Here is a 26,766-nt window from a genome sequence, read left to right on the forward strand (position 1 = left end):
TTGTTGATCCAAAAAGAGAAAATGTACCCACCCTCAGGCCATACAAGATATAGATGAGTATGTTTCTGTTACATCTTTTAAATCTATTACATCACTTACTCACCAATGCAGTGAATAGGTGCCGTCAGAATCAGAGTCCAAACAGCTGACTCCAATCAATTCATCAGTCCATCAGTTATCGTCTTGTGAAGAGAAAAGAAATGCATTAAAATTGCATCTGGACATTTTTAACTTCAAGCTGTTGCTTCTGAGTCCTACAGCCATAATATTGCTTTCGCCAGTGAAAAACTCGTTTTGCCTGAATCATGAGAGAAATATGCACAGATTAAGCACTGTTTACAAAAAAAATAAATAAATAAACACTCAAATTTTATTTGTGCTTTTTGAACTCTCATTCTTACGGCACCCATCTAATGCAGAGGATCCATTGGTGAGCAAGTGATGTACTGCTACATCTTGGATGAGTACATTTGCAGCTAATGTTCATTTTTGGAGGTCTGAACTATTCCTTTAAGTGCAGAAGAAACTACAAAAGCATTAAAATGACTGCCACTTTGTAGCTATCATTTGATTTTCCACAAGCTGTTAACTAAAGATATTTCACATAGCTTGTTTGGAACAGTTGAATTGCCAGCAATTTTAAAGTTCAAAATAGATATTTTGAGCTCCTTAATTCATCTTTTTGATTTGACAAAGATATTGTGGGTCTGACCCTTATGAAGTTTTATATAATGGATCAAGGCTTATTTCCAGAGGTATTGGAGTGTGTGTGGTGCATAAAAGCTGTATATTGTTGTCTTTGCCCTAATTGGGATGGGAAACAAATTGATTTGCAGCGACCAGAACAGGCCTTACCTGCCAAATCACAGTGGCGGGGATCAGATGAATGGCTGACTGTTGAGGCCCGGCCAGTGAACGCACAGGAGCTGGATCTGGAGCCTGTGGACTTTGAGTTCGATCTAACTCGAGAGGTACAGTCAAATTTGAGTGACATTTGCTGACAAATCAAAATCACCTGGTTCAATCCTTCCCAGTTGGGTTGTATACCTGTAAAGCTTGATGTATGAAATAATATTCCACTTTAAAAATATTTATAAATATGTTTAAACTATTTAAATTAAATATCATCCTACTAAGATATATAATTGGTAGATAGAGAGTTACTGATATTTACATGCATTTTTAGACTGCTATGCTGTCTTATAAGCAATAAGATTTTCTTCTTACATTTTAATCATGAATTTTATATATTTTTTCTCATTTTGGGCCTCTGAGTAAAGCTCCATATTGTCCTATATAACATTATGTGGGCCATGAAAGCCGCATGTATCAAATACGACACTTGCGCAAACTGTTTTTCATATTTTGTCTAAAGATTCAATGAACTTTAAATGTTATGATCAAAGCTCTGTAGATTTTATTGTGCGGGGCAAAAACATAATGCAATGCAATATAATGATAATTGAAAAAGGAACAAATAAATGTTCCTCAAAACATATAATTAAGTTTCATATAAATAAATATAATGATTTAAGGATATTTAAATAAAGCTAAGTTGTTTCAGTCCAGTATGTGTTCATCTTGAACTATTATAAATATAAAACGTATTCTTACATTTACTTTATAAAAATCTGAAACGTTTGCCACAAAAACATGTACCACGAACTGAATCAGTTGCTCAAAAATATAAACTATCAATCAGACGACCAAAGGTATGTTGTAGATTATGTATAACAGTATTATCAGCAAAGCTTTGATTTACGTAAGATAACTTAGAGCTCTTATAAATGTAAATAATAAAATCATGTATGATACAGCTGACTTTTAAGGTATGGTTAATTATAACCATTACGTTGTAGATCTCTGGTTTGTATTACTTGTGATAAACTCAGTGTATTGTGGGATTCCAGCTGTCTACGCCACAGAAGGTGTCCATCCCAGAGCGACTCGTGGATGTGGAGTCCGATGAAGAACTGAGTCCGGAAGAGAAGGAGACTCGTTCTCGTACAGTAGCAAAGATTAAAAGCCTACTGTCTAAGTCGAGGTATGGTGGGAAATAAGACTTGAGCAGATGTAAAAGGATGATGTATTTAGATGTTCTAGAGTCTTCTTTCGTGGCGTTGTAGTGTGAGGTCCATGGATGCAGAGCAGATAGATTTCAGCGAGCTGGATAAAGAGCTGCAGCAGCAGGAGAGAATCATGAGCGTTCAGCGAGCTCTCGCCACAGAGGCCTCCATCAAGAGGAAGCAGGTCACAGGTGAGACATTATCCAGCATCTCTGGGAATATTATCGTTTTGTTAACATACACACTGCCATCCTGATACTTAAAAGTGAACTTTTATGTTTTGTTTTGCAGCCAAAGACATGTCTGAGTGCTAAAAAAGTGTTGAGAAGCTTTCTTGGGAACCCAAAGATCTTTTGTGTGTGTGTTTTGTACCAAGTATTTATGATTCACATTCAATAATTCAGGTTCTCTTATGTTCATAACTTTTTAATTGGTTTTATTAATTTTACTGGTGAGCACTTTGAAAGTAAACTTTTAGTTTTACAATTCTGACATAGCTGACAAAGTTTTTGTCATTTTGCATGATGTTATTTTTATCACCATGTGATCGTGACTTAAGGTACTTATTCTTTTGAGGTGTTGTGTATCATTGTATAAAAATATTAAATTCTATTTATACTGCATTTCATTTCAGCAAAACTATCATCTTCATTGTCATCATCAAGATTTTTAATAAAAAATGCATAATTTTCACGTGAATAGTGCTCATGCTCTAAAGTTTGTACGTTATTACATATAAAGTTACATTCTGTCTTATTAAAACATAAAAGAGGTTCCAGATATACCATTATTCAATTTGTATATTCTTTTCATATCTGTTTGTAGACATGCAGTGCTGTCTTCAGCTGTACGTCTTTAATGTTTTTGTCTTTATGAAATCCTTTTGAAACACACACACGAACGTTTAAAAGCTTTTTCGTTTTATAATCACAATCACAGAATTTTTACTCTTTATTTATATTTTCATACACATAAGTGACACTGTCTGCATATTACTGTACCTCACTTTCTTGATAATTCTTCAGTAGTTCAGTGAAAACTTTCATCTGCTCGCACTCATATGTATTTGAAATCATAAGGGCTGAGTAGACTGAGACCGGCGCTTCACTTCTTGTATGAACTATGCCTTTAGTTTGTAGAGAAGAAACCGTTCTCAAGACCAGGCAAGTCCACATTACCTGACAACAGACATGATGACATTTCAAACTGAAAACCGCAATTTTCCTATTTTTTTACGGAAATACAAAATGTGCTCTCACTCTCAGTACCTCACTGGAACATTTTAGGAGATCAAGAAATGACGACGCCATTTACGTGGATTTGACAAATGCCATTTTTAAAGTATTTTTCTTGTCCTCCTTTGAGTCTGTGTGCTGTTTCTGTTTCTTGAGCTCTGTGTTGGATGAAGGTGTTTTCTCGTCCTCGTGTGGTTCTGATGGTTGTTCAGGGGCTTCTTCTGAACTCTCTGACTTCTCGGGCACAGCGGCGCTCGCACTCTCAGCAGGTGGATCGGGCTGTGAAGAGGAAGCACAGTTCACAACACATCAACAACAGACTCCATCATGTTACGTGTGTACATACAATATATCTCAGTCATAGGCAAAGCTTACCAGGAGTTATTCACAATACACAAGTCTCAACTGATCAACATTATGCCAACCCGCAGCTTATGAGAGAGAGCTCTGACCTCACTAAAGCCCAGGCCACAGTGTCTCCTGTTCCTCCCTGATAACTTCCCATCCAGACCCTGCTGATACTGGTGCTCGAGCTCATTATTAATCTTCCGATCCTCTGCCCCTACAGAAACACAAATACACACAATATACTTTCTTCATTACACAGAGTTAAAGGCCATCAGTATTGGCCCATATTCCCAATGTTACTGATATAGCATTGATAGACATTCAAAACTTTCCCACAACATTAATGTCTCCCTCATGGCTGGTTTCAGAGTATATCAGTAAGACAGTGGATTAAGAAAATCGTTTTATATTTTACAAGTGGAGATTGCATTGTAACCTGGTCCTATGTGCTCAATAAATGACAGGACATTACCAGTGGATGCATTAACTCTGACAAGCGATCACTGTTTGGAAAAAGATATGTGGTGTACAGGATGTCATCTGATCTCCACACAGCATAATAGGAGGTTGCAATCACTTTTTGGACCTTCAAGCATTCATATCTAGCAACCCTTCACTTCCACCCAAGAGACTCACCGCTGCGGAAATGGGACGTTGACTTGTGATCCCCAATAACAAGACGTCCAGTGTGCTCTTTCTGTCAGGACATGAAAACATTTGAAGCAAGAACGTGTGACGGTGGTTGGTTTCAAATTAGAGAATTGTCTGAATCAAAGAAATGAGTATTAATGACAGAAAGCAACGTACCTTTCCTGCTCCCATCAGCCTCAAAAACTTCTGCTTCCTTTCGTCTGTCCCTAAATTTGCCGAACCCCATTGTGCGGCTCCTGCCTGCATTAACAGGTCAAAACAGATTCAGTTGAGTCATTAGTGTGTTACAGGAAAGCATATATTTCTAATCATCACATTATAATATATATATATATATATATATATATATATATATATATATATATATATATACGCCACTTAAAATAACGTAGATCTATGAATGCAGAAAATGTCTTAACAGATTTAACTTAACCTGAAACTGAATTATCTGGTACAGTAGTTATTATGCAAAATTATTATTGAAGAAGACGCAATATAGTAGCAAACAGGTAGCTATTACACTAATAACATGCATATATCAATCATTCGTCACACTAATAACATTTATAAAGAGTTAGAACACATTGCTAACAATCTGCTAACATGGTTCACCAAAATGTCAAATCAGATGTAGCAAATAAAAAAAATGCATGATGATGGAAACCACATACGTCATCTGGAGATGCGGGTCGTTTTGTCCCTTTACTCGTCTCGTCTGAAGAACTCATTTTCAAGATTTTAAACAACAGAGCTCAAATCAACATTGCTTTCCCCTGTCTGCTCCAACATTTGCTTAGCAGCTAGCTAGCAGACCCACGCGAGATGCATCATGGGAGTTGTAGTTACAACGAAGCGAATTCCTTTTTTTGTTTACAGAAAAACAAAATATTTTAAATTAATCTTGTTTTGATAGCAAAATGTTAAATACATGAATTTAAATGTTTAAGGCAGAAACCACTTTTGTATGTTCTACAGCTGTATTTGGACCAATTCACTTTAAAAACACTTAAGTGAGTTTTTTAATCATTTCCTTTGATATGTAAATTTTATTTTATTCATTTATTTATTTATTGACTAGTTATAAACCTAATTATATAGATTATTTATTTGTATCTATCGTACTATTTCTTTTTCTCTATTTCTGTAAATTGTATTCTGAGACAAACATTTTTAAGACAAGTTCATTTTCATGCAAAAATGTAATTATTGATCAACACATTCTTAGAAACATTTCAGCCTAATTGTTGTAAAGGACGTTACTTTTTAAATTCACAACGTCAAAAACGGTTTCTTTCAGGGCAAATATATTTATAAACTATAATATACAACAGACTAAATTATATTAATTACCAAATAAAATATAAAGACTAGCTATAATATAAATAATGGGCTAACATAAATTATTGTCGATCTTTGCACGGACTGATGTGAATTTAGATTCGTCATGCATTGCAGTTTAATAAAATTTAACAAGGTTTTTTTTTTTTATCTATACAGTCGATGGTTTTTATATGTAAGTGTGGGGCAGAGCTTGGCACAGAAAACGGACACCTCTCGTGTTTTTTTTTTTCCTGGCTCAGTGCGTTTATATAAACACACGAGGTCGTGGGTAGACTAGTCTCTCAGAGATCCCGTCAATCTGAATATCGACTCATATCCGTCTGTGAAACTTAGGTTCAGTCATCTTCCTCCAGAGAAACATCGACGATATCAAGCTATGGCTGTTACCGGCTGCTCTCAGTGCATCAAATATATGCTCTTCTTCTTAAACTTCATTTTCTGGGTGAGTTTGTTAGTTTGTTTACCAATATTATTTAAATTCTTGTTTCTTGTACTACTATTACTACTTGAAGAGTTCAGATGCAAAAGCCTCTGAAGTGTCCTATGAAATTTTCTTCTAAAATATTTTTTTTAATCAGGCTTCAGTACTAGGTTCAGTACTTTAATGGCCATTTTCTAACCCATTAAAGTGAAAGAAATAAACATAAATATAGCAGCCTGGTAAAAATGTTCATTTTTAGATGAACATTTCAGACGGCACTCTTCACTTGTTTCTTGTACTGTAATTTAAATTTTCTGAAGCAATGCTTTGTTTGACATTAAAAAGTTATAGTTATTTTGTAGTATTATATATTATAATACTGTCTTTATGCTGACATTTCTTATTTAAATTACTATATTATTACTACAATATAAATACTATTTATGAACAAACAAATTTTCCTGAGTTTAATGAATCCCAAGGACCTGATTTAATACTTTAAATCCAAAAACAATAAGTCTCATTGTGAAAGAAGTTCTTGTGGCTTTATTGACTCTGTAAACAATCATCCCATCTGAAGTGATTAGGTGTTTAAATTTTCCCCAGATTTTTTCTCAGCTGTCTTTTCAAAGATTTTTATTTTTCACACTGTTTAATGTTCTTCAAGGGCATTTAGTACACAGAACTGGAATTAATGCATGTCATGTCATAGATCATTCTGAGGAGGGTTCTGTGCAAAATATTTTGTGAAGCATACATTAGGTTTATTTTGCGTCAGACAGTCAGCTGAATGGTTTCAGAGTTTTTCTCCTGAATGTATTCCTAGACTAGAAGAAAATGTGTGTCTCAGGCTCCAGAGAGCCTCCTGTAGAGTGAGGGTTAGCTGTGGCTTTGCTGTATTTTTACACTCATATAATTATGTCCATGGGCTGTAGGGACACCATAACATAAATACACCATAAAAGAACAGAGAGAAAGAGAATCACATGCGAATCACAATCACATGTTGAAGTTAGTTAAAAAATATATATAATAATAAATAAATAAATATACATATCAATGACTCAAACAGTCATTCCTCTGCAATTAATTTATTAGATGATTGCAGTCTGCAGAGCCTATTTTGACAAAAACATCACATGATGTTCAAACAATGACATCACAGGGTCAAACTAATCATGAGTTTTGAATAAGGCCTAATTAGCATTTAGCAGCAAGACAAACATTATGGAATAACATTTATTACTGAAGATAAATAATGTTTACAACAATTTGGAATCCTAAAAATAAAAAGTCATGTCATTTATTAGATTCATTTTAAAAAAAGAGCATACAAATTTAAATTTGTGTTTTCATTCAAGACCTTTAACTTGGATGAGAATGATGTTATATCATATCCACAGCGACAACCCCAAACCCTCTTGAGAAACGTATTGTTTCCTGTCATTGTACTTTACAGCAACACAAAAATATATCGGCCTGACTTCCATAATTCTGTGACTGAATCTGCCACTTCCTTCTCCGCTAATTACAAAAAAAAAAATGTATCACAGAGGCCTGACTCTCAGAACTGAGAAGACCTCCACCCTTTTTTGTGCATGAATAACACTAAACCTGTCAAAGATTTCTTCCCCAAATGCAGGAAGAAATTACCTCTGGAATGACCTCAGGAAATAGAATCATAACAAACATTTCTGGGCGATAACATCTGTTAAAGTATTTTAAATTGCTGCTGTATTCAGTAAAAAGTATTTAAATGGTGAATCTTTGCTGAAAAGCGTAAGTAAATATAGAGTTTTTGTTTTTTTTTGTTTTTTTATCTTCTCTTATTTTTAGCTGGCTGGCGGTGTGATTTTGGGTGTAGCTCTATGGCTTCGTCATGACAGTCAAACCAGCAACCTCCTAATGCTCCAGCTTGAAGGGAATCAGGCACCAGGAACCTTTCATATCAGTAAGTGATTGCTTCTCAAACTGAAGGTGGCTAAATGCTAAACCATTGATCACAAAGTTAGTAATATGTTAAGTGCAAAGATTAATATTAAGTTAAATTATAAAAACAATCATCAGTTTTCAGAGTGGAACCAACAGCTGCTTTATCCTTCAAATAGGTTCAGATTTAAAATGTTATCTACTTTCTAATTCCATTTATCCAACCTGGTTATTTAAACTAGCCACCCACTTATTCCAGATCTTATTAATTATATCCTCTTAAAGTATAATTTAGAAACTAAACATCCATTTGGACTGTGCATTGTAATATTTTAGAGTAGGAAGTTATTCATCATCAATTTGACGTGCTGCGTTTGGTCTCGTACTCGATCGCATATGTTGTCAGTGTTGTGCTCTTGCTTAGACCTTTGTTGTGATAAACAGTAAAGTGCGTTCAGCTGAATTCAATTTCCATTTTGTCGGGTATAAAAAAGATTAGGATACTGTGGCAGCGGTCGCAACAGCCCTCCAGTTAAGCCCTCCTCGTGTGAAGACCGAAGAGTGTAAAGACCATCGACTCTACCATGCGACTCCACTGGGCAGGGACACCGGCAGGGAATATAAGTGTTGTTTTGATTCTTTTTCTATTGGTCTCTGGAATTGCCAGTCTGCTGTAAACAAAGCCGATTTCATTACTTCTATTATTAGTCATTCAAAGCTTAATCTCATGGCCCTAACAGAGACCTGGATCAAACCAGAGGACACTGCTACATCTGCAGCACTCTCCAATAATTTCTCATTTTCCCACTCCCCCCGTTTGACTGGAAGAGGTGGAGGTACTGGTCTGCTCATCTCTAATGATTGGAAATTTAATCCATTACCATCTTTGGGTATCAACAGCAACAGCCTCTTAAAATAAATTTTGTAGTTGTCTATCGACCCCCAGGACCACTGGGTAACTTTTTGGATGAATTAGATGTGCTGCTCTCAACCTTTCCTGAGGATGGTACTCCCCTAGTTATGCTTGGAGATTTCAACATCCACCTAGATAAACCTCTGTATGCTGGTTTCCACACTCTGCTTGCCTCTTTTGATCTCAACCGAGTGTCAACTACTGCAACTCACAAATCAGGCAACCAACTGGACCTTATTTATACGTGACACTGCTCTACTGATCATATTCTGGTTACTCCACTGCACACGGATCACTTCCTCCTCACTCTTAGCCTCGACATGGTCCCTGACACATCACTTACCCCTCCACCTGTCATCTTTCGACGTAACCTACGCACACTTTCACCCTCCCAGCTATCTGCAATGGTTTCATCTTCACTTCCTTCCCCTAAACTGTTAGCTTCTTTTGATGCTAACAGTGCTACTGATACCTTCTGCCCCACTCTTACATCCTGTTTAGACATGTTTGCCCCTTATCTTCCAGGCCAGCCCGTAACACCCCTTCTGCCCCTTGGTTATCTCATGCTCTACGCGAACACCGTTCTAAGCTTAGAGCTGCTGAAAGGGTGTGGCGCAAATCCAAAAATACTACTGACCTTATTGTGTATCAGTCACTCCTATCTTCCTTCTCCACTAATGTCTCCACTACTGAAATGACAAACTACCATAACAAAATTAACAATTTGTCTAACTCTCACATGCTTTTTAAAACCTTTTCCTTACTTCTTTGTCCTTCTCCCTCCTGCTTCATCTCTAATAGCTGACAAGTTTGCCACGTTTTTCATTAATAAAATTAAACACATCAGTGCACAATTTTCCACACCACAATCAGTCAAGCTCATATCACCAGCAAACATACACTCATTTACATCCTTCTCTTCACTCTCTGAGGCAGAAGTCTCCAAACTCATCCTTTCTAATCACTCTACTACTTGCCTGCTTGATCCTATTCCATCTCATCTCCTTCAAGCCTTTTCTCCTGCAGTTGTACCTGCACTCACTCTCACATCATCAACACTTCCCTCCACACTGGTGTTTTCCCTCATCATTTAGACAGGCTCGTATAACTCCACTACTTAAGAAACCCACCCCCAACCCATCTCTTTTAAAGAACTACAGACCAGTTTCCCTTCTTCCTTTCATTGCAAAAACACTTGAACGAGCTGTGTTAAACCAAGTCTCTGCATTTCTCACACACAACAATCTCCTTGACAGCAACCAATCTGGCTTCAGAAGTGGACATTCAACTGAGATGGCCTTGCTCTCAGTTGTTGAAGCTCTAAGACTGGCAAGAGCGGAATCCAAATCTTCAGTACTTATCCTGCTTGATCTATCAACCCTACTGGCAAAAGGCATCTCAGGAACCACACTTCAGTGGTTTGAGTCTTACCTATCAGTCCTTCAAAGTATCTTGGAGAGGCGAGGTGTAGTCACAACATCTAACTTCTGGGGTGCCTCAGGGCTCGGTTCTTGGTCCACATCTCTTCTCTGCCTACATGGCATCATTAGGTTCTGTCATTCAGAAACATGGCTTTTCATACCACTGCTATACTGATGACACTCAACTCTATCTCTCATTCCATCCTGATGATCCGACGATAGCTACTCGCATCTCAGCTTGTCTAACAGACATTTCTTCCTGGATGATGGACCATCACCTTCAACTCAACCTTGCCAAGAAATCAATTCTTGTGATTCCAGCAAACCCATCGTTTCATCACAATTTCACCATCAAGTTAGGCACATCAACCATAACTCCTTCAAAAACAGCTAGAAGCCTTGAAGTTATGATAGATGATCAGCTGACTTTCTCAGACCACATTGCTAAAACGGTCCGATCCTGCAGATTTGCTTTATTCAACATCAAGAAGATCAAGCTCTTGTTCTGTCCAGGCTGGACTATTGCAATGATCTCTTGGCAGGTCTTCCAGCCAATTCTATCAAACCTTTACAATTAATTCAGAACGCGGCAGCAAGATTAATTTTCAATGAGCCAAAAATAATACATATCACACCTCTGTTTATCAATTTGCACTGGCTTCCAATAGCTGCTCGCATAAAATTCAAGGCATTGATGTTTGCCTACAAAACCACCACTGGCTCTGCACACATTTACCTAAATGTGTTACTTCAGACTTATGTGCCTTCTAGAAGCTTGCATTCTGCAAGTGAACGTCGCTTGATTGTGCCATCCCAAAGAAGCACAAAGTCACTTTTATAGACTTTTAAATTAAATGTTCCCTCCTGGTGGAATGACCTCCCCAACTCAATCCGAGAATCCAATCCAAGAATCGGCTTAAAACTCATCTCTTCAATCTTTATTTGACCCTCTAACTTTAACACTCACTATTCTAATTATATTATATTTAATATAGCTTTCTAATCTTTTTGTATTCTATTCTATTTTCTTTTCATTTATTATGCAATTTTGTTTGTGTGTGTGTGTGTGTGTGTGTGTGTGTGTGTGTGTGTGAAGACCTCTAACACTAGCTTGTTCTATTCTTTTTTTATTCTATCTGTTTTCTTTTTATTTATAATATTATTTAAAAGCCCATGCTACGTGTACTGTGTTAACCTAACTGAGACTTGTTATAGCACTTATATTGCATTGCTCTTTTTGTTGTTTTTGATTGCTTCCACTGTCCTCATTTCTAAGTCGCATTGGACAAAAGCGTCTGCTAAATGAATGAATGTAATGTAAATGTAAGTTGGGTTTTATTTAACACTTTGCTTTGTTTTTACTGTATGTAATCCTGTATAATGTTATGTTATGAGCAGAATATTTTAAATTGTTATTGTGAAATATTTGAATTGTTATCTTATTCATTATTATGCAATTATTATTTTCAATTGTTATTTATTTCTAGTTCTGCTTAACAAAAATAATAAAAAAGGTCAAAAGAGATAAACAATAACCAAAGGACAAGCAGCATGCATAAACAATTCATAAATGAAGTAAACATAACAGTACTTGAACAGGTAATGCAGTCACTTACATGAGACCTTTATGCCGATTGTAATGTATAAATAGTGACATTTATGCACAAATAATAATATTAAAATTATTATTATTTCATATTTACATTTAATTGAATTAATTCACACATTTAGTTATTTTTATTATCATTAATAATACTACTATAATAATAATAATTAGTAGTATTAGTGGTGGTGGTGATTTTCGTTTTGAACTTTCTTTCTTTCTTCCTTCCTTCCTTCCTTCCTAATAATTTAAACATCAAACAAAATGAATGGACAAGACATTGTCCTCACCCAGATGTTTTAGCTGTTATAATAGTTTGTTAATATGCAGCATGATCTAGAAGCCTTAGCACTGTGAACTTTGAGAAACAATTACTCTTAAAATAGAGGAGCATGTCTCCTCAAAAGATGGAAATAGGAAACTGGGTCTAAGCTGTACTTTAAATAACTGTGTGTGTGTGTGTGTGTGCCTGGTATTACCTATGTTATGGGTACCAAATGTCCCCACAATACCAATAACATTTCACCTTGTGGGGACATTTTTTGGTCTTCATGAGGAAAACAACTTATACATTATAGAGAATGAGGTTTTCTGAAAATCGAATAATCCGGAAAGTTTTGTGTAAGGGCTAGGATTAGCAGCAGAAGGGTTAGGGTAATGGGATAGAATATACAGTTTTGTACAAACCATGGAAACCCTATGTGTGTGTGTGTGCTTATTCAAGTATATTTAAACAACTATGATGGCAGCAGCACAATTTCTTTGCATACAGTAAGAGCTTTGATTCTGTTTGCCATGTAGACAGATGTAGTCATGTTGTCGTTCTTGTATTTTCTTTAATAACACTGCATTCTGCTGCATTCACATGAAGTTAGTGATTCTACACACACTACCACAGGGTGTCTTAAAAGAACCAGGGAAAGACTAAAAGTTACCACAGGGCGTGTTCATACTCCACCCATGTGCACACACTCACGTTTACACACTTTACCACAGCAGATGAATGCAAAGAGTTCAGTGGCACAAGGTCCGCATGTTGTGGGCGATTGTGTAGAGTTAGCGCCCATTAATTTTGTAGAAAGCACTGGGTTGTCTCTCTCCACTCAGTATAAGTACATGGAGGAACTAGAGCTCCGCCTGTTTTTTTTATAGCAGCAACAATCTTTTCTGATTAAAGAAGTTAGGGTTGATGGTCTGGCCCACCAGGGGAAAGAAGAAAGAGATGAAGCATTCCCGTCCCACTGCTACTGAACATCTGTGTAATTGAAAAAGCCCTGCTCATGTACCCATTACACCACAAATTAAAATGAGCAGTGCTTGGGCTCGCTTAAGTGCTGGTTAGACAACCCTAAAAATATGTTCAAGCCTGGCCGCTCCAGCAAATCATTATAGCTTAGAGAGGAGTCTGGCTGGAGAATACTTACAGATTCCTAAATATAAGTTTTAAACAGAGAGCGGAGCTTGTGCTGCAGGGATAGCTGTGTATTTTGTCCAACGAGACGTACATCTGAAAGAGAATACATCATCATAGGATATGAGGATATAAGTATATACATCATATACACAACTTTTTTTGTCTTATTTAACCCCATAGTTGTCATCAAGTCAAGTAAACCGTCATCTAAAAACAACCCATGCTAAAAAAGAAGTGTGCTTAATTGCATTGAATGCAATACACTTTTAAAGTTAATATATTTAAAATGATTACAAATGACAAAAAATGTTTAAATATGAAACTGGCGTGTATTTTAGTTTACCATAAATGCTTGTCAGTACATAGAAATAATGTGAAATGAGGTACTTAAAGGGATAGTGCACCCAAAAATGAGGTATTTTGAAAAATGTTGGTAACCAAACAGTTGACGGCAACCACTGACTTCTATAGTATGGAGAAAAATATACTGTTGAAGTCAGTGGCTACCATCAACCAATATTCTTCAAGATACCTTCTTTGTTCAGCAGAAGAAAGATAATAGGTTTGGAACAAGTGGAGGATCAGTAAATGATGACAGAATTTTATATTTGGGTGAATTATCCCTTTAAGTACTGGGATATACATTTAAACTATAAAAATATTCATTAAATAGCAGTTAACATACAGTTAAGTGTCTGAAAACAATGCAGTGCATTGCTATATGGTTTGCGGTTGCTAAGTTGCTGCTATGGTGTTGTGGGTGAATGAAGTGCAGAACAGCCAAATAGAGCAAATCTGGCTCCGTTATGTAGCGGGTTCCTTTTAGATTCGACTTCCCATGCCTGTTTATAGTTTGGATGGGGAAGTGCTCTTTTACCTAAAGCCTGAGGTACTCTCTCTCTCTTAAGCGACTGATATGTTAAATCAAACAGGAAAATCCACATTAGAGTTTTTCCATTTAAATAGTTTATACACACATGCCATCTAGTGGCAACATATTGCATTAACTGCAGTTACTTATCTCAACAGCTGTTCATAAAAAACTGAGGAATGAGTGTTATAGTATCTGCATGAACATGTGCAATTAATATGAATCTCAGATGTGATGTTAAGCTCATACATACAATGTTTCTGTTGCTCTTTTAGGTGTGTATGTTCTCGTAGCAATCGGGGCTATTATGATGTTTGTGGGGTTCCTGGGTTGTTATGGAGCTATTCAGGAATCTCAGTGTCTCTTAGGAACGGTGGGTTTTTACTCAACTCATACTATTCATGCTGCATGCCTTTAAGAGATTTACAATTCATCTTCAAAAGATCTTTACAAGAACTAAATTACACTTTACTTGTGGTTCCAAATTATAGGCGTAGTTTTACTTTAGCCAGTAGCTTTTGATGATGATGCAGTTATTGACTATAATGGTATGCATTATTTACAAACTGGCATGTATTATTTTCTCAGGAGTTAGCATTCATCCATAAAGATTAAAAACCATTGATTTATGCATTCATTGTTCAATGATTTAATCAGATTTTCTTACTAGATGACAGTACCCATGTGAAAAGAAGTACACTTTTTTAGCATATTTTTATGTATTCCAGAAATAATTTACTTTAAAAGAATTTTAATGGGATTTAAATGTAATGTTTTTGGGCACTTAGCCACATGTTAATTGCAATTAAATGAAAGTGTATGTTTGCAATGCAATAAGCTCAAGTTTTTAAAGACCCATTTAAGTAGGACTTAAATAAATCATTATATTCAATTTTTATAAGCACTTCTATTGTCTTTAAAATATGGTTAAAGTGTACTGCTGAATGTACTGACAGGCATTTATGATGAACACTATATACTTTACTTATGTACTTTAATAGAATTCCTATTGAAACGTGTCTGTCAAATAAATAAATGTATTATGTAAATACATATTGGTTTGTAAATACACGTAATGCTGAAGTTGCTGAAATTTTTACATGAAAAGTACATTAACTTTGAAAGTGCACTTTCCTTAAACACACCTACGTGGCGTTTTATTTTATTAATGTAATTTAATCTGCATGTACAGCTTTAAAAAAAATTTACTTTAAAGATTTAATGTGTAATACATCTGCACATTCCAAACAATTAAGCACACTTTTTTCAAAGGAGTAGTCATGATGTAAATGTACATGCAAAAAAGAAAATTCACTAAAGATAATTTCTATCTGGAATGTCCTGAACCATTCTCAGTATTTCAGGATTGTTTTTTTTTCATCACACAGTTTATATCTTTTCTTCTGTAGTTCTTCACATGTTTAGTGATCCTCTTCGCCTGTGAGGTGGCAGCAGGAATTTGGGGCTTTATTAACAGGGACACGGTAAGGCTACACATACTGTACATATACACTCATAAAATCTGTATTTTAAGACTTTCTATCTGTCCAGATCTCCACTGAGCTCATTAACTTCTATGATGCTGCATACATGAAAGCTGTGGATCCTGTGGAAACGACATCCAGACAGGCAGCATCCAAAGTCCTGGCGGTCTTCCATGACACAGTGAGTTGCCGAAATCAATTCTTTCATCACAATTCTCTGTTTTGGAGAGTTAATAATCCCTGTTTTTTTGCACTCTCTCAATATCTAGCTGGAGTGCTGTGGTAAAGGGGATGATAATCAACTTTTCAAAGCTGTCCAGTCCTCTCTGTGTCCCGAAAAGACCGTCCCAGTTGACCCACTCATCTCTCAGGTATCTTCAGTATGTTTTTATACATAACCACTATTTACTGTAGTTTATTTTTTTTTTTTACTTGTTTAATAGTTTTCACAATTAACAGATTTAAGCTGATTCTAAGCAATTTAAACCTAAATACATTTTGAAAATTTTACTGAAATCAAATAGAAATCAAATGTTTGAGTATTGATCTAAAAACAAACAAACTACGACAACAGCAAATGTGATATATTTGATTCCTGACAGTGTGTTTGATTGTGGAATTGTTGTTCACTTCAGAGTTGTCACATGAAGTTAAGGGACCTCTTCACTGAGAAGCTCCATGTCATTGGATTGGCCGCCCTAGTGATTGCTGTCATTATGGTGAGAATGAACACACACATGCACAATTAAGCCCCTTTCACACTGCCATTCCGGCAAATACAGGGGTAAAGTGTTCCTGCAATTGGTCCCTGGTCGCTAGATTTGGCACTTTCACACTGCCAGTGATGACCCGGTACATGTGCGTGCTTTCACACACAACCCTTGAAGATCCCGTAACGACACGTGACATCAGCGTGTGACGTGTAATGTACGAGTCGACAACGTTAGGCACGTTATACTTTCACTGAAGCAAGCAAACGATCTCTGCGTCAGCGCGGAAAGTGAGGAACTAACTGATCTCTGCTTCATTACAGTTTGCACATATGTTTTCGTCGCGAACGTTGATCTTCCTTCAAAACAGCCGGTAAAAGAGTCGCGTGATAACGCGCGTCATCACTTCGATACGGAATTAGATCTGGCTTTTGTTCACACAGCGCTCGTCCCGGGTCGAACCCCCCAATGTTACTAGGTCCCCGACCCGGGTTCAATTCGGTAATCAATTCCGGGACGTGGTTGCTTTCACACAGAAGGCGACCCAGCAATGTTACGGGAATATTGCGGGTCCGACGTGCAGTGTGAAAGGGGCTTTACAGACTTGTGCTAGGAATCACAAAAATGTCCCTTAAAAATGTGTGTGTGTGTGTGTGTGTGTGTAAATTCGCTCTGCTGTGTGTCTAGGTTTTTGAGATGATCTTCACCATGGTCCTCTGCTGTGCAATCCGCAATGCTCCTGCGTATTAAGCTGCTGGATGATGACCATCATGATGCATTTCACTTCTCCATTTCCTCTCTTTTCAAGTTCAAGTGCCACACACTGAACGTTGATCCCTGTGTCTGTAGAGAGGACTTCCAATGGCATCTGAATACAACACCAAGGGCTTTTATTAATAATAAACCGATATCAGGGAGGAGGATTCATGTGATTGACAGTAGTATGGATAACATTGCTTTTATGTTGTATTGTTTTACTTTTATTTAATCATTTTATTAGATTTAACTCTTGTTTTCTAAATAAATCATTGTGATGTTTATTTGGAGATAAATGTTTTGAATCCGTTATGCAATGTCAATTTTGTGTCTTCTGAGAATACATATCATGCATTAGACTTTACCAACCCATAATAATGACGTCATGATTATCGAAGGATAGCCCACATGAAACAAATCCAACTTTCAATGAGCCTGTGGTATTTTAATTTTTTGGACACTCAGTTTATTTCTAATAAAACTTCTATTTAAACAAATCTGCCAAATTATTGTTTTGAATGTTTTGTTAGTAATGCATTGAATCTTACCTTATTTGGAGCATATTTGCATAAAGGTTTAGGACAGAAAAATGTATTGTACTTATAGAAATCTCTAGAAATATTGTACTCTAGAAATAGAATGATACTAAGATACAGTACTGTGCACTGTCGCTTTAAGGATAGATAGATAGATAGATAGATAGAAAGATACGTAATCATACTCTTCTTAATAGATATATAACCACAAATGTGTAAGTATTATAATGCATTATAATTGTTATTATTATTTATGAAATGACACATCATATTATTAAGGTATTTTATTATGCTTTATGCATTAATTATAACGCATTAAGAAACCCCTTATAATGTATTATAAATACAGGCTTCATAGAAAGTGTTACCGGATTCATAAACAATTGAGGAACGAATGGTGAACATTCAGTTGGTGGGTTTTGCTTTTATATAAAAGGAAGTTTAGAGTTTGGTTCTCTCTCTTCAATTCCATCAGTGCATAAGTGTTAAATCAGAAATATATATTACAGAATATATAACATGTTTAACATGTCAAAGCAAATGTTTGTTATTTAATTCTCGCTCCCTCTCTCTCTCTCTCTCATCTCTCTCAGGAGTTGAAGCTTGCAGTCTTTCTCTCCAGGCAGCAACTGATGGAAAAGGGTGTCTTTTTTTGTGATGCTGTATTATGTGTTATTGCAACAATTGGTGTGTGTGTGTGTGTGTGTGTGTGTGTATATATATATATATATATATATATATATATATATATATATATATATATATACACACACATTCTTGAATCATTCTTAAGTCTAGTGTCTTGTCTCTCTACAAATTTATAAATATCTGGCTGCAGTGACTGCAAATGCTGATTTCATTTGATTCCATTTATATTATATTATATTACGAAACTAAGACTTAAGGTACTCCCCAAATTTTTTTAAATGAAAAATCACAATTGAAATAAATAAATAAAACAATCCTGAGATTCAATATCTTTAACAACATGTACAAGCATTACAATAAACTACCCAGCAGCGTTCTAGAAATGCAGTCCTGAAACTGCAGCCTCCGCTTTATCACCCAATAGGTAGGTGGCGCTGTAACAAAATAATAGGGTCCTAGAAATGCACTGGTTGTGCAGGAACACCCATCTCCCAAGCACAGAAAATATTGTGCACTGTCGCTTTAAGAGCAAAGTAATTATTGTGTTTTCAAGATTCAAAACGGGAGGCTCCGCCCCCACTGTGTTAAGAAGGTTTCGTTTCTTGATCGAGAGTCGTTTTCTGCTGTAAATAAAGCTTTAGAAGATGGGCGCATCTAATGAGAAACCTCTGAAATGTCCTCTGTGTTTTGAGGAGTGTCGGGAGCAGGTGACGCTGGGCTGCTCTCACAGCTTCTGTCGCGCTTGTATCAGAGAGCTGTGGAGCGGGTCTCAGACCGGACCGTATTACTGCCCCGAGTGTAGATACGAGTACCAGCATCTGCCAGACTACACGGACGGAGCGTCAACATCGACAGACACATCAAACACACGTACGTCCATTAACTGAGAACAAAATAAATGCCGACTTTGTTGACCATGAACATGTGTGTGTTATTATTGTTGCGCAAATGTGTAAGTTGGTTATGGTGTTGTAGGCCACACTCCTGTGTGTTGATCCGTTGTAGTTGATGAGTTGTTTGTCTCCTATCAGTTTCCAAGCATTATGTTTAAAGTTTTAGGAAATAATGTTTTTTCAGTATTCATTTATTTAATTTGTCTGCATGACAGTGTCCAACATACTGTATATGTCAGGAGAATTATGATATTTGTGTCTTTTCTTCAGTCATGACTATTTCCGCCACAATATTATATATTTTATAGCGTGCTGTTATAGAAATTCAAATAGCATTTTTATAATATATTTTAGGATATATTTTAGGAGTTTTTTTAATACTATAATACACATTGTTGAATAATTGTTTTTACACTGTGCATAATTTTACAATTACAAATTATTTTGAAATGCTATGCAATAAAAATATCTAGTTCCGTTCATTTACCACACTCAACTCAAGCTCGTCATTCTCTTTGGTAAACAAGTTATAATATATATATATATGTATAGGGTAAAACTGTTGTGATGGAAATGTAATTTGAAGGTGTAATTTTTTAAAAGTGAGTGAAATCATTGTCAGATTTTTGAAATTGTATAAATGATTTTCATAGCTAAAAAAATCGAAAGAGTCTAGGACAGTGTAAAACAATAACATTTAAAATCGAAAAATGTAATTATGAAATTATTCAGACAATTATACTTTTTTCATATATCAAAAAGAAACGGTTCATGAAACGGTCAAATAAAGCGTTCTCCTAGATACACACAGCATCTTCCTTACATGACTCCTTCAACACTAACTGTGGGTACTGAAACCAAACTTTTTTTTTTCTTTGAGTGAACATTTGGGCAGCGTTTTCTCAAATATTTCCACATAGTGATGTAGATATGTGGGGGCGTTTGAATGAGCCATGTTAGGAGGCGTGGCAGAGACTTAACTTTTGCAGTGTCCTTGTTACACATTGCATGCACATACTGTAGCACTCAAACTCTTACATTAATGCAGAACTATGTTTTCATGTAGATTGGCCATTCGGAAAGAAGCTGTATGACCTGCATTCAAAGAAATGGCACGGGAAGAGGAAGTTCAGTTCAGCTTTCCACAGTGATGGATCCAGAGCAACATCTCATAACTCCGTCAGTCCCGATGATGTAATCAGCATCACTGACGCTGATGAAGACACATCAGTTCCCCGGAAAAGAAAGGCTGCAGCAGACGAATGCTCTTCTGGAAGCCAGTCTCCATCAGTGGTTTGGGGGACCACCTCTACGCATGACACATCCCCACAACGCACACCTCCAGAAACAGATGAGGTCACACCTCCTCAACTAGAACCACCTCCTGAGAGGAACACAGGCTCCTCTCAGCAAGACCAGCATGCTGTGGCTTCCTGCAGTGACTCAGGCTCACCCAGGACACGCAACACACCTCAGGGAGAAAAAAAACCATTACCAGCAGTCAATGCCACCTCTCATACACCTGGAAAGCAGAAAGAGCCCCTCGGGATCTCTGCAACATCATCAGACAGACTTTCCAGGAGCAGCTCTGTGCCTTGCCATTACTGTCCCACTTCCGAACAGAAGGTGGCGGTAAAGACCTGCCTTGTTTGTGGGGCCTCCATGTGCTCCGAGCACCTGCGGGCACACCTGGAGAAGCCAGTGTTCCAGAGCCACCCGCTGGTGAACGCTGTGGAGGATGTGTCTCTCTGGAGATGCCAAGAGCACCAGGAGATGAACCGGATCTACTGTCGATCATGTGAAGTGTGTGTTTGCACCGTGTGCTCCCTGGTCGGGTCACACAAGGGGCACGAGTGCATCAGCATCCGCGAAGCAGAGCAGGAGCTCAGGGTGGGAGACCATTGAATTATTCTGAACACTGTTTCCCCTTTCCATTTTAACTGGTGATTTAATATATGGCTCAGAACTCAGATTACTTGATAATGTGTAAAAACTATTTTGGTTGCACTTTATTTTACAGTACGTGTACTAACATGTACTTATAGTGTACTTACAGTGTATTTATCTAAGAAAGTTCTGGTAATACAAGGTAACTACATGGAGTAGGGTTAGGTTTAGGGGTAGGTTCAGGGTTAGTACCTAGTTATTACATAGTTATTGTAATTACTATAATAAGTACATAGTACGTACACGGGGAACAGGATTGTAAAATAAACTGCTACCACTATTTTTTATGCATATGATCTATACAAGTACACTATAGTTCAAATGTTAGTAACATTTATTTAATGTTTTTGAAGTAATTTTAATTAAAAATCCAGTAAAAACTAATATTGTGAAATACTACAATTCAAAATGACTGTTTTCTATTTTTAAATATTTTCGAATGTAATTTACACGAAGAACAACATTTATTTGAAATAACAATCTTTCGTAACATCGTAAATGTCTTTGTTCTTACTTTTGATCAATTTATTGTATGTATAGAATAGGAGTATTAATTTCTTACTTTAAAAATGTGTTGCTCAATGATTTATCTACCTTTATCTCTCAGGGCTCACTGAAGAACGTGATGCAAAAAATACAAAAAACTGAAAAGTCCATTCAGGGAAAACTCTTGGAGCTCAGTGAGAAAAAACTTGGCGTCCAGGTATGTATCAGAAAGTTTTGATGACAGTTTAGAGAGAGGGTTTAATTGTTTCATGATTTAGTTTGTCGTTATTAAAAATGTTCGTGTGTTTAGGCTCTCTTTGTTCAGCTTTGTTATAAACGAAACCAAAAACTATTAAAAGTCATCATTTTTATTAATTGAAATAAAGCTGAAATAAAATACAAACTTAAAACTGTTCAATTGAAATTCAAAATGTTGTCCTGCCATCTAACAGAAAATAAATCATTTTAAGTTGAAGGACTAAAATGACTTGAGCTTTATTTGTAAGTGCAAGCAATAAATGAGAAAACAGTAGCATGGGATAAAATAAGTCTGTACAGCAGCTGTTTTCTGACTCTTGCAGGCAGGGCTGGAGGACGTGCGGGCGGCCGTATTGCAGCAGTATCAGTCCATGCGGGAGGCTCTGGAGCAAGAGCAGGAGCAGGCATTACTCTGTGTGACCCAGGAAGAGGACAGAGTGCTGGGAAGCATTGAAAAGCAGCTGGACACATTACAGGGTGCCTTGACATCAAGCCAGAGCATATTAAACACCCTGCAGGGAATGACCAGTGCTGAAGGGGCATCACAGTACCAGGACCAGGCCTTCATCATGGTATGACAAGCAGCATTGTTTTTAGGCACATTTGGATACTTTATTGTAGTAATGCAATTACAAATGCATATATGTAAAGCAACCGTTACTGTTTATTTCAGGAATACAGCAAGATGGCAGGACGGTAAGTAAGATGGTTCACTTATTTGTTGGTTATTATATAATTATTATGTATATTAAGTATAACTGTGTGACGTCCTCCTTCCAGACTGACTGAATTGTCTGACCCTGTGCAAGATCTTGACCCTCCTGAAGAACTGAACCATAACCGACTGGACTGTCTCAATGACTGGACTGAAAGGAGACTGGAGACTGTGCTCATATCATTGCCTCATCGAGACCCTTTCAGACTGCTGTGTGAGTCTTTTACACACTTCATACTATAAATCATACTATAATACTGGCAGAACGTAGAAAAAGTATAAAATGATCTATAGTGATAATATCAACTCAGAGCAAAATTGAAAAAAAATTGAAATTCATTGTCTGAGATTTGTATATTACTTTGACATATTTTGAAGCAGCGGACATGAAAAAAAATAGATTTAGTTTTTTTTTACAGTAATGCTGCAATCTAATATTTTGATGGCTCTAGGTTATTTCTAGGTTGTTGGTTAAATGGTAAAATGAATAACAGATGTTTAGGTTGTCGCTGGTATCTCCTATCAACATTTTATCATGGCTGTGAGGTTAAGTGTAGTTTGTAACTAGTTTTAAAATCTGATTTGTATGACTGAACTGAAATATTGTATCTTTAACAAGCATTTTAAAGGTACAGTTTAACCCTCTAACCCCAAAAAGAACTTAAATTACACTTTCAGTTTTGATCGTACAGATAAGAGCAATACATCAATCGAATCCTTTCAGAGCCTTTGTCTGCGCTGATCTTCATTTATAAACACGTCATTAAAATGAACTGTAACTTACTTTTGTTTTGTCTACTTTTAATCTAAACAAGTGCCGCCGAAAACAAATATTATGTGATAAAGTAATCCATATGAAAACAACACGATGTCCGTTTTTCACATCTGCCTTCATTATCTTCTAATGTGACCACGCCCCCGCGTGTATACAGTATATAGTATTTTGTCATCTATTGTCTGTTTTTTGTTGCCTGGTGAGGTAATACAACAGAAAGACACATTGTATGACACGCTGATGTTTCTGTCTGCAGATGGGATAAGCCCAACTCTGGATCCTGATACTGTCCATCCAAAGCTGCTGCTGTCGGCTGAGAACAGGACGGTGCAGTACAGCGAGACCCAGCAGGACTACCCCGAGCAGGAGTCACGCTTCAACATTTTCCCTCAGGTGCTGGGCTCTCGTGCCATAGACGGAGGCTGCTGTTATTGGGAGGTGGAGGTCCCTCTGGATGAGGGCCGCTGGAAGGTGGGGGTCTGTGATGGACAGATAGGCAGAAAGGGGCAAAAGGACATCTGCCGTATTGGTTTCTACCCCAATTCTTGGTGCTTAGTTTATGAGAAGGGAAAGGTGGAAGCCCTGCATGATAAGGTGGCATCACCTGTGTGTTCGGCTGAGCTCTGGAAGATCGGGGTGCTGCTGAATTTTAATGAGGGTCGCTTGTCTTTTTATAGCGTGGCCAGGGAGGGCTCTCTTTCTTTGCTCTACAGTTTTGAGCATACGTTCACTGAGCCACTATATCCGGCGCTGGCGGTTTCTAAAACTCAGCTCAGCATCTGTGATATATTTACCAAGACCACTACAGACTAGACCATGTTTGTGCTTTTATTGTAATGTTAACTAAATAGTTCACCAAAAAAAGAAACTTTGCTGTTGATTTACCTAGGCTATATAAGATGTAGGTGTCTTTCTTTGATTTTGAGCCGAACCCATTGTAATTGGTGATTCATGAAATGCCAGTCAATGGTGTACCGTCACTTTGAGAGTAAAAAAAATTATTAGTCTTTTTAAGAAACTGAACATTATTTACAAAATTGTCACCTGTAATCCATAGCCTCAGACAAATGCAAATGTGAACTTACGTCATTGTTGTTTACAACAGCAGGATCGAAAGAATCATTTCGAACGATAAAAGTATAAATATTTTGCTAAAACCAAACCACCTTCTGCATATGTGTCCTTCTTCTCTATTGTAAACAACAGTGCTGTCTGTTCACATCCACGCACACATCATCTGAGAGAGTTTCTTACACAAACCTCAATATATCATCAGGAGCCGTGGGGATATCATTTAGTGTTTTATTTAGATTTTTTTCATCTCAAAGTGACTTGCATTGTATAAATCACCATTGGTTTACCAAAAAATCATCTTTAATGTTCTGCTGAAGAAAAAAAGTCACCTACATCTTGGTTGGCCTGAGAGTGGGTAATAGATATATATTGTATATATACAGTATATCACTTGGAATGGAGTTATTTAAAACAATCTTGCACAGTCTTTTTAAATTTTTCAACCATTTATTGAGCTTCCTTTTATGTTTTTGTTAGGATTCATTTTGTAACTTCAGATACATAAAGTTGTATTTTTATACTGAGTAAAATATTTGGAGAAATCTTTGTCAGGAATCTGTCGAAGCAAAGCATTTCTAAAAGTTTTAATGAAGATTAGACAAAGTGAAACATTCCAAATGAAACTCTTATTTCAATCTAAAATGAATGTAATAATATACATTGAGTTTTTCAACATTGTTATCCAGGATTTCTTTTATATATATTTTGCCAGATTCTCAAGCAATTTTCTGATGGTTTTGAAATATTTACTACCATATCTATGTTATTTTTTATAGGTTTTGCCAATGTTGAACCACTGTTGGCAAAGTAATATTTCGGCCTGTCTATATTGTGGTTATTCCATTTCAACTCTAGGTGGCAGTATTGTTCAATATCTAAACAGAAAATAATGACATTTAATTCATACTGAGAAAATCAAAAAAGGATTGTTTGAACTGTGCTGCAAAGCTTAAGGAATTAAATTCAGATGTTTCTTAAAAATCTGGTCTGATTATTTTCAGTGTTATCTGCTTCATAGATGTTTAATGGCACAAATGCTTTTTTTTCTGTACTGTATTGTCAGAAAAGCTTTTCACTTTTTGTGCATTTTGTAAATAACAACGTGCCCTTTTATTTTCATTTGAGCCGCTGGTGGGAGGAGTCCATCAAGAACAAGACAGAGAGAGAACTGAGTCATCTGTTCCAAGAACATCTCTCTGTACCCTCACACAGTCCAATTCAGTTCAAATCAGTTCAAATCGCCTGGTTAATAAAACCAAATGATAAATTAAGAAAACACTACAATGAAGAGGTGGTAAGACTCTTTTGGCAACTCAATACATGCATTGACAAATTTAAATGACTTCTACCATGCTGATAAATTATTCATTTTTTTATATTGTATATTTCTTAATTAACCTTTAGTTGACAAGTGAATCCAATTAATTTGATTTCCTTAAATGTTAAGTAGTCAGCCATCCAATATTCCTTTCTATAAAAAAAAAAAATTAAAATTAAAAACATTTCAAAATCCCAGAAAACAAGCAATGTTTTTTAAAAAGGTAAATTGATTACTTTCAGTTGTGGCTCTTGACAATCTTCTCCCCAAATCCTCATTGCCATAATGTGTCTGGGCATTGCAGTATATCTATATCTAATTATATGACCAGCATCAGTATAGTATTTTGGTCAGAATTGATGGTTTAATATTAAAACATTAATTTCGGATTTGTTTCTTACAAATGTGTGATTTTTTACTTCACAATATTATTGATAAACTTGAGTGGATTATTGTGATGTTTTTATTAGCTGTTTGAACTCTCATTCTCACGGCACCCATTCACTGCAGAGGATCCATAGGTGAGCATGTGATGTAATATTACATTTCTCCAAAAAAAAAAAACTCAACTACATCTCGGCTGGTGTGAGAGTAATTTTGAACAAGTATTATTATTATATATTTTTTTATGAACTCTTCGTTTAAGCCCTAATGAAGCCTTTTCTGTCCAAGTGTGTATACAGTGTCTCCTTATAAATTATCTATAAATGGTTTCCTTGGCAACAATTTGACAGCTCCACATCCCCGAATACACTACACCTAGCTGCAATCCAGAGTGCAAGGAGCTTTTGTCTGGGACTTTCAGACTTTTTTATGCCTTTAAGGCAGATCTTATTTTCTGGTGATTTGACTTGAATTCTCATTTCCTTCGCTTATTACCATTGTTTCCACGAGGATGTTCATTTCAGCCGTTAGCACAGATGGCCAGAGACAGAGGACATGACCAGATGGCT

The 26,766-nt window shown here is 36.5% G+C and overlaps 4 protein-coding genes across 18 annotated transcripts in view; 3 read left to right on the forward strand and 1 right to left on the reverse strand.

The window, feature by feature from the left end:
* The window catches only part of LOC113061642 (pleckstrin homology domain-containing family A member 7-like), an 83,207-nt gene extending 80,561 nt beyond the window's left edge, over nucleotides 1-2,646 (forward strand). For 3 of the 14 annotated variants that reach the window (XM_026230946.1, XM_026230947.1, XM_026230952.1), the window contains 4 exons: nucleotides 837-971; nucleotides 1,911-2,044; nucleotides 2,127-2,257; nucleotides 2,358-2,632. In XM_026230946.1, coding sequence (XP_026086731.1) covers nucleotides 837-971; nucleotides 1,911-2,044; nucleotides 2,127-2,257; nucleotides 2,358-2,380 — 423 coding nt within the window. In that variant the 3' untranslated portion in view covers nucleotides 2,381-2,632. Of the gene's footprint in view, nucleotides 1-836; nucleotides 972-1,910; nucleotides 2,045-2,126; nucleotides 2,258-2,357 lie in introns of all 14 variants that reach the window. The other 11 variants (XM_026230948.1, XM_026230950.1, XM_026230949.1 and 8 more) reach the window with 7 other exon arrangements.
* Nucleotides 2,647-3,004: 358 nt separating this feature from the next.
* On the reverse strand, nucleotides 3,005-5,132 carry LOC113061643 (small acidic protein-like). Of its 2 annotated transcripts, XM_026230955.1 has the most exons (6): nucleotides 4,972-5,132; nucleotides 4,457-4,540; nucleotides 4,286-4,346; nucleotides 3,754-3,863; nucleotides 3,335-3,580; nucleotides 3,005-3,244 (listed from the first exon to the last, which is right to left on the reverse strand). In XM_026230955.1, exons 1-5 carry the CDS (start codon nucleotides 5,026-5,028, stop codon nucleotides 3,377-3,379), a joined length of 516 nt encoding a protein of 171 aa, XP_026086740.1. In that variant the 5' UTR covers nucleotides 5,029-5,132; the 3' UTR covers nucleotides 3,005-3,244; nucleotides 3,335-3,376. The 2 variants fall into 2 exon arrangements, with proteins under 2 accessions (XP_026086740.1, XP_026086739.1); XM_026230954.1 differs by having other exon boundaries at nucleotides 3,005-3,580.
* Nucleotides 5,133-5,840: 708 nt separating this feature from the next.
* On the forward strand, nucleotides 5,841-17,660 carry cd81b (CD81 molecule b). Its single transcript, XM_026230956.1, has 8 exons — nucleotides 5,841-6,083; nucleotides 7,899-8,013; nucleotides 14,489-14,586; nucleotides 15,623-15,697; nucleotides 15,765-15,878; nucleotides 15,967-16,068; nucleotides 16,333-16,416; nucleotides 17,095-17,660. Exons 1-8 carry the CDS (start codon nucleotides 6,018-6,020, stop codon nucleotides 17,155-17,157), a joined length of 717 nt encoding a protein of 238 aa, XP_026086741.1. The 5' UTR covers nucleotides 5,841-6,017; the 3' UTR covers nucleotides 17,158-17,660.
* A 1,224-nt stretch (nucleotides 17,661-18,884) lies between these two features.
* Nucleotides 18,885-25,476, forward strand: LOC113061645 (E3 ubiquitin/ISG15 ligase TRIM25-like). The gene is made up of 7 exons (XM_026230957.1): nucleotides 18,885-19,217; nucleotides 20,307-21,130; nucleotides 21,795-21,890; nucleotides 22,255-22,503; nucleotides 22,605-22,627; nucleotides 22,712-22,860; nucleotides 23,678-25,476. The coding sequence occupies exons 1-7, from the start codon at nucleotides 18,992-18,994 to the stop codon at nucleotides 24,232-24,234; spliced, it is 2,124 nt and encodes a 707-aa protein (XP_026086742.1). The 5' UTR covers nucleotides 18,885-18,991; the 3' UTR covers nucleotides 24,235-25,476.
* Nucleotides 25,477-26,766: the final 1,290 nt, after the last annotated feature.

This window comes from Carassius auratus, chromosome 43, assembly GCF_003368295.1.
Source record: "Carassius auratus strain Wakin chromosome 43, ASM336829v1, whole genome shotgun sequence".
Taxonomy (NCBI): Eukaryota; Metazoa; Chordata; class Actinopteri; order Cypriniformes; family Cyprinidae; genus Carassius; species Carassius auratus.